Source organism: Thamnophis sirtalis, unplaced genomic scaffold (genome assembly GCF_051295495.1).
Source record: "Thamnophis sirtalis isolate CommonGarterSnake01/CBP01778 unplaced genomic scaffold, rThaSir2_p1.2 scaffold_13, whole genome shotgun sequence".
NCBI classification, from domain to species: domain Eukaryota; kingdom Metazoa; phylum Chordata; class Lepidosauria; order Squamata; family Natricidae; genus Thamnophis; species Thamnophis sirtalis.
Genome location: NW_028261393.1, coordinates 4,662,416 through 4,669,912, shown reverse-complemented (window position 1 = coordinate 4,669,912; position 7,497 = coordinate 4,662,416). Strand labels below are relative to the sequence as shown.

At 47.6% G+C, this 7,497-nt stretch overlaps 1 protein-coding gene across 2 annotated transcripts in view; it reads left to right on the top strand.

Annotated features, from left to right (window-relative positions):
• Positions 1-6,828, top strand: part of LOC148042910 (E3 ubiquitin-protein ligase CBL-like) — a 25,105-nt gene extending 18,277 nt beyond the window's left edge. Inside the window, exons 9-11 of one of the 2 annotated variants that reach the window (XM_087727206.1) lie at positions 1,092-1,208; positions 3,443-3,594; positions 6,549-6,828. In XM_087727206.1, coding sequence (XP_087583332.1) covers positions 1,092-1,208; positions 3,443-3,568 — 243 coding nt within the window. In that variant the 3' untranslated portion in view covers positions 3,569-3,594; positions 6,549-6,828. The remainder of the gene's footprint in view (positions 1-1,091; positions 1,209-3,442; positions 3,595-6,548) is intronic. The other variant, XM_087727207.1, reaches the window with a different exon arrangement.
• The last annotated feature ends 669 nt before the right edge of the window (positions 6,829-7,497 follow it).

Below are 7,497 nucleotides of genomic sequence, written 5' to 3'. Positions count from 1 at the left end.
AAGGAAGGGAGGGAAGGAAAGAAGGAGAATGATGGAAAAGAAGAAGAAAAGGGAGGGAGGGAGGGAGGGAGGGAGGGAGGGAGGGAGGGAGGGAGGAAGGAAGGAAGGAAGGAGAATGATGAGGGAAGGAAAAAGAAGAAAAGGAAGGAAGGAAGGAGAATGACAAGGGAAGGAAAGAAGAAAAGGAAGGGAAGGAAGGAAGGAAGGAAGGAAGGAAGGAAGGAAGGAAGGAAGGAAGGAAGGAAGAATGATGGGAAAAAAGAAGAAAAGGGAGGGAGGAAGGAAGGAAGGAAGGAAGGAGAATGAAGAGGGAAGGAAAAAGAAGAAAAGGAAAGAAAGAGAATGACAAGGGAAGGAAAGAAGAAAAGGAAGGGAAGGAAGGAAGGAAGGAGAATGATGGAAAAAAAGAAAAGGGAGGGAGGGAGGGAGGAAGGAAGGAAGGAAGGAGAATGAAGAGGGAAGGAAAAAGAAGAAAAGAAAGGGTGAGATTTTGAGGAGCATTGCTGTTGCACCCAGGGGCACTGAGGAGGAGGTGGGTGGGGCTAAAAGGTGGCAGCTGGGACCAGGGCATTGAAACTCCACCCCTTTTAAAAGGGACGGGCCCAAATTCCCCCAGCAGGCATTCATGGCTAAGGCGAGACTAGAACTCACCGTCTCCTGGTAATTGGCCCAAAGTCACCCAGCCTGTTTTCGTTCCTAAGGTGGCACTAGAACTCACAATCGCCTGGTTTTTGGCCCAAAGTCACCCAGCTTACTTTCATACCTAAGGCAGCACTAGAACTCCCAGTCACCTGGTGCTTGGCCTAAAATCACCCAGCCAGCTTTCCTGCCCAAAGAGACACTAGAACTCACCATCTCCCAGTTTCTAGCCTGGTGTTTGAACCCTTACACCAACCTGGGGTTTTTTTCACCCCTGACGTATGTTGTTGTTGTTTTTTCTGTGGGGAAAATGGGGATCCCCATCAATCAGTTGAACTGGTGGTGAAATGACGGAAATGTTTTCCGAATTGCTTTCCCCTCAGGATGTTAAATAAGTGGGGGGGGGGGCAGCGGAACTGACCCTCCTGTCCTTTTTCCCTCCTCTGCTCCAGCAAGCGGCTCCCGTCTCGTCTCCCAACCTAGACTCTGCGTCGCAAACCCCTCCGGTACCCCCAAGGCTAGATCTCCTGCAGCAGAGACCCCCGGCCCTTCCTCTTCCAGACTATCAAGTAAGTGAAAGCCTCGACTTACAACAAACAGTCCATTTAGTGACCAGAGTCACAACAGCGGTGAAAGAAAAGGGGCGTGGGACCGTTGCTCACGCTTACGACCACTGCACCCTTCCTGTGGTTCCCCTGATAAGAATTCAAACGCCTTGGCCACCGACTCATATTTACGACGGTGTCCCGGGTTCACGTGATTCCCTTTTGCGGCCTTCTGACAAGCCAAGTCCGTGGGGAAGCCAGATTCACTTAACAACCGTGTTAACTTGACTTAACCACGGCAGGGCTTCCCATTAACAACTTGCTGTGGCTTGTCGGCCTCCCCGGCCCCTCCAGCAGCCGAATCGGAGGAGAAGGAGGTGTGGGAATCAGGATCAGCATCAAGGCAACCTGAGAGCTCCAGGGGGGGGGGGAGAAAGAATGGAGCTGTCAGAGAGAGAGAGGGAGAGAGAGAGAGAGAGTGACAGAGAAAGAGAGAGAAAGAGAGAGAGAGAGAAAGTCACAGAGAGAGCGACAGAGAGAGAAAGACACAGAGAAAGAGAGAATGAGAAAGAAAAAGAGAGAGAGAAAAAGAGAGAGAAAAAGAGAGAGAGAAAGACAGAGAGAGAAAGGGAGAGAGAGAGAGAAAGAGAAAGACACAGAAAGAGAGAGAAAGAGAGAAAGAGAAAGACACAGAGAAAGAGAAAAAGAGAGAGAGAAAAAGAGAAAGAGAGAGAAAGAAAGAGAGAAAGAGACACAGAGAAAGAGAGAGAAAAAGAGAGAGAGCGACAGAGAGAAAGAGAGAAAGAGAAAGACACAGAGAGAGCGACAGAGAGAGAAAGACACAGAGAAAGAGAGAATGAGAGAGAAAAAGAGAGAGAAAAAGAGAGAGAGAAAGACAGAGAGAGAAAGGGAGAGAGAGAGAGAAAGAGACACAGAAAGAGAGAGAAAGAGAGAAAGAGAAAGACACAGAGAAAGAGAAAAAGAGAGAGAGAAAAAGAGAGAGAGAAAGAAAGAGAGAAAGAGACACAGAGAAAGAGAGAGAAAAAGAGAGAGAGCGACAGAGAGAAAGAGAGAAAGAGAAAGACACAGAGAGAGCAACACAGAGAGAAAGACACAGAGAAAGAGAGAGAATGAGAGAAAGAGAGAAAGAGAAAGACAGAGAAAGAAAGAGAGAAAGAGAGAAAAAGAGAAAGAGAAAGACACAGAGAAAGAGAGAGAAAAAGAGAGAAAGAGAGAGAAAGAGAGAAAAAGAAAGAGAAAGAGACACAGAAAAAGAGAGAGAGAAAGAGAAAGAGAGACAAAGAAAGAGAGAAAGAGACAGAGAAAGAGACAGAGAAAGAGAGAGAGAAAGAAAGAGAGAAAGAAAGAGACACAGAGAAAGAGAGAGAGAGAAAGAGAGAGAGAAAGAAAGAGAGAAAGTAAGAGACACAGAGAAAGAGAGAGAGAGAGAAAAAGAGAGAAAAAGAAAGAGAGAAAGAAAGAGACACAGAGAAAGAGAGAGAGAGAAAGAGAGAGAAAAAGAAAGAGAGAAAGAAAGAGACACAGAAAGAGAGAGAGAGAAAGAGAGAGAAAAAGAAAGAGAGAAAGAAAGAGACACAGAGAAAGAGAGAGAGAGAAAGAGAGAGAGAAAGAGAGAGAGAAAGAGACACAGAGAAAGAGAGAGAGAGGCGGATTCTGCGCCGTCCATCAGCCCTCAGATGGAGAGTCAACAGCCCCCAGGTCTGGAGGTGGCTGATGAGGAAGAGGAGGAACAGCTGGGTCCAGTGCCTCATGCATGGATGCTTAGAAGGCAGAGGAGAGGAGAGCAGTGGAAATCTATGGGCTGGTCCTTGGGACGGAAGAGCCACAGCTGCTAGTGAAGCCCCACCTTAGCTCTGGGGATCAAAGGCAGGGGGCGGAGATGAATAGATGTGACAGACAATTATTCATCTGCCTGCCGGACAGATTTGTTAGCCTGCGAGAGAAACTTTTTCCTGCCGACGCTCCTAAGAAAAGGAATCTTTGAGTTCACTTCAGAGGGTTTGTGATGTTTGGGGAGCTGGGTCAGAACACAACTGTGGCAAAAGCAAGGTTGTAAAATGGAACCAAAATCACTTAGTAAGTGTGTTGCTCAGGAACAGAAACGTTGCCCACAATGGTGGCCGTAAGCCGAGGACTACGCTGGATTTCGTCATGGGAATAGGACTGCTGGGAATCTAAGACGTTGATGCCGGTTCTCTCCTCACCACCCCAACCCGTCCCTTCTGCTGCCCATTTAGGCCATCTCCTCTTCGACCCATTGGATCAGGGATCGCCCCCTGCCAAGCCTTCCTCCGTCCGACCCTTCGGGGAACACCTCCGCGGCTCCCCCATTTGAGGAGAGGCCACAGGAATCCCAGCTATGAGTTGCTTGCAGACAATCCGCCAGCAGGTAAAATAGACCACGATCTAGAACACGTCAGGGTCTCCAAACATTTGAAAGACTTGTGGACTTCAACTCCCAGAATTCCTCAGCCAGCCATGCTCTCCCCGTGCTGGCTGGGGAATTCTGGGAGTCGAAGTCTGCAGGCCTTAAAGCAGCCACAGGGATTTGGAGACCCCCTGATCTAGAACCAATCGGTTCTGGATCCACCTGGAGATTTCGGGATTTTTTTTATCCGCCCGTTTGTTGCAAATTGTGGTGTCCATGGGCAACCTGGACATGCTGTGTCTTGCACTGCAGTGTTCAAAATTGTTCTGCCAGGAGGAAAGGCCCCAAATGAGATATCTTTTAACCTCTACACAGCTAAATCCATCTCTTGTCTTCCTGAGTGTGGTGTTTGAGTTTGAGTTTTATTTCATTTGTATGCGGCCCTTTTTCCTAAGGGGACTCAGGGCGGCTCACAGCTCAAAAAGGGAAGGGGGGATACAGACAGTTTAGTAACAACACAAAACAATACATAATTAAAAAGCACAACAGTCATACCATTCGAACTAGGGGCAGCGAATCTTTAGCCCCAGGCCTGTCGGAACAGCCAGGTTTTAAGGGCTATGCGGAAGGCCTGGAGGGTGGTGAGGGTACGAATCTCCACGGGGAGCTCATTCCAGAGGGTCGGAGCAGCCACAGAGAAGGCCCTCCTCCGGGTAGTTGCCAGTCGACATTGGCCGGCTGATGGAATTCGGAGGAGGCCTAGTCTGTGGGATCTAATCGGTCTAGTGGAGATAATTGGCAGCAGGCGGTCTCTCAAGTACCCAGGTCCAATACCATGAAGGGCTTTATAAGTGACGACTAGCGCCTTGAAGCGTATCCGGAGACCAATAGGCAGCCAGTGCAGCTCGCGGAGGATAGGTGTTACGTGGGTGAACCGAGGTGCACCCACAATCGCTCGCGCGGCCGCATTCTGGACCAGCTGAAGTCACCGAATACTCTTCAAGGGCTGCCCCATGTAGAGCACGTTGCAGTACTCCAGTCTAGAGGTCACAAGGGCGCGAGTGACTGTTGTGAGAGCCTCCCGGTTCAGGTAGGGACGCAACTGGTGCACCAGGCGAACCTGGGCAAATGCCCCCCTGGTCACAGCCGTCAGATGATGGTCAAAAGTCAGCTGTGGGTCCAGGAGGACTCCCAAGTTGCGGACCCTGTCTGAGGGACGTACTCCTGGTGCCTTAGTAAGACCACAGCTGGAGTACTGCATCCAGTTTTGGTCACCACACTATTAAAAAAGATCTTGGGCCTGGAGAGGAGAGGTGAGATAATTAGTAAATAACCTTTAGTTAATAGCAATAGCAAGTTAGACTTATATACCGCTTCATAGGGCTTTCAGCCCTCTCTAAGTGGTTTACAGAGTCAGCATATTGCCCCCAACAATCCAGGTCCTCATTTTATCCACCTCGGAAGGATAGAAGGCTGAGTCAACCCTGAGCCGGTGAGATTTGAACAGCCGAACTGCAGAACTGCAGTCAGCTGAAGTAGCCTGCAGTGCTGCACTCTAACCACTGTGCCACCTCGGCTCTAGTTAACCACAATAACAACAATGAAATGTTAATGGACAATATTTAATGATACATACAGGTGTGTTGCGGCGGGGGGTGGGGAATGCTCAGATATCCTACTTAACCGAATTAATTTTAGAATATGTCATAAAGGTGTAATGGTACTGGAGACTCTATTGAAATTGCAAATGAACGCCAGTAGATGGTTGTGTCTTCTCATATAAATGATTCTAGATAAAAACATGTTTAAACAACGGTAACCAAGTGAGAATTAAGGCACAGGGATAGTAAAATATATTTCTTTCTTGATTTAAAATGTACATGATTTAAATGAAGTATATGCAAGGACTCTGGAAGAAACGCACGGAATATATTTGTAACCAATCGATACGCTTTCAACAAGATGTAACGAAAGATGGGGTTTTTTTCCTGTTTAATTAAAACGATAAAAAAAATTCTCAAAAAAAAAAAGAAGATGTTGAGACTCTAGGGAAAAAAAAGTGCAGAGAAGAGCAACCAGGATGATTAGGGCCCTGGAGACTTAAACATATGAAGAACAGTTACAGGAACTGGGCATGGCTAGTCTAGTGAAGAGAAGGACCAGGGGGGATGTGATAGCAGGGTTCCAATATTTAAGTGGGTCAAGCTATTCTCCAAGGTTCCACCACAAAAACCGTGCTCGACGAAACCGCGTAGCTGATGTCATCACAGGGCGACAACAGCGCGGAGACAGAAGCACGCTGTAAACGCTAAACCTAAAATTAACCCCTAAACCTAACCCCCCTAAACCTAACCCTAAACCTAACCCTTAACCCTAAACCTAATCCTAACCCTTAACCTAACCCTAAACCTAATCCTAAACCTAACCCTTAACCCTAAACCTAATCCTAACCCTTAACCTAACCCTAAACCTAATCCTAACCCTTAACCTAACCCTAAACCTAACCCTAACCCTTAACATAACCCTAACCCTAACCCTAACCCTTAACCTAACCCTAAACCTAACCCTTACCTTAAGTTGAATCAGCTTGCTTTCAAAGCGCTATTTAAAGCGCCCTTCTTTCTCCGCGCTCGCTGCTGTCGCCCTGTTGATGACGTCAGCGACGCGGTTTAATCGGGCGCGCTTTAGTCAAGCGCGGTTTTGTCGTGCCACGATTCTCCAAATCCCCTGGAGGTCAGACGAGGAACAATGGATGGAAACTGACCCAAGAGAGATTCAACCTGGAAATAAGGGGGAATTTCCTGACCGTGAGAACGATCAACTCATGGAACAAAAGTTGCCTTTGGAAGTTGTGGGAGCTTCATCCCTGGAGGCTTTGAAAAAGAGATTGGACTGCCATTTGTCAGATGTAGGGTCTCCAGCTTGGGCGAGGGGTGGTCCCTTCCAATTTAATCTGTAATTTTGTCCTCTTCTAGGGTCGTACCTGATCTGCGCTGTCTGATTGGTGAAATCAAGTCTGGGAGACCCAACCAACAGTATCCACTCTGTCTTTCCACATGGCCAAATGAAGGAGAAGTCGCAATTCTGATGCTTCACTCAACTTGCCTTCCAACAGAAGGAAATCTTTGGAAGGACAATCGGGAATGTTTTGGTTCTTTTGAATGTTGGACATAACACGTGTTTTTTTTTCCTGGATGAACTGCCATGATTTTATTATTCTATCTGGAACTTTGGGAAATGAGGATCTATCGGACAGTAACTACATGATCACCATTCATGCCTTATAATAATAGTTCTCGACGCTTTCTTCACCACGAAACCCCTTCAAATGCCTTTTGCGGCGGTGGATCCTCAAAACTCAAGTGTGAAATCACAACGTTTCTTCAAGCCCTGTGACGACATCATAGCTGTCATGGTGCAGTGGTTAGAATGCAGCGTTGCAGGCTACACTCTGCCGATCGCCGGCAGTTTGATCCTGACTGGCTCAAGGTTAACTCAGCCAGCCATCCTTCCGAGGTCATTAAAATGAGGACCCAGATTGTTTGGTGCAATAGGAAAACTGCTTAGAGAGGGCTGTAAGGCTCTATGAAGCGATATATGTCTATTGCTCTTCCTCTTTCCCTTCGCCTTCCTTGCTTCCTTCCTCCCTCCCTCTCTCCCATCGTTACATGGTGCATAGTGGTCAAATGCAGCACTGCAGGCTACTTCAGCTGACTGCAGTTCTGCAGGTCGGCTGTTCAAATCTCACCGGCTCAAGGTTGACTCAGCCTTCCATCCTTCCGAGGTGGGTGAAATGAGGACCCGGATTGTTGTTGGGGGCAATATGCTGACTCTGTAAACTGCTTAGAGAGGGCTGAAAGCCCTATGAAGCGGTATATAAGTCTAACTGCTATTGCTATTGCTATAATGCAGCATTGCAGGCTA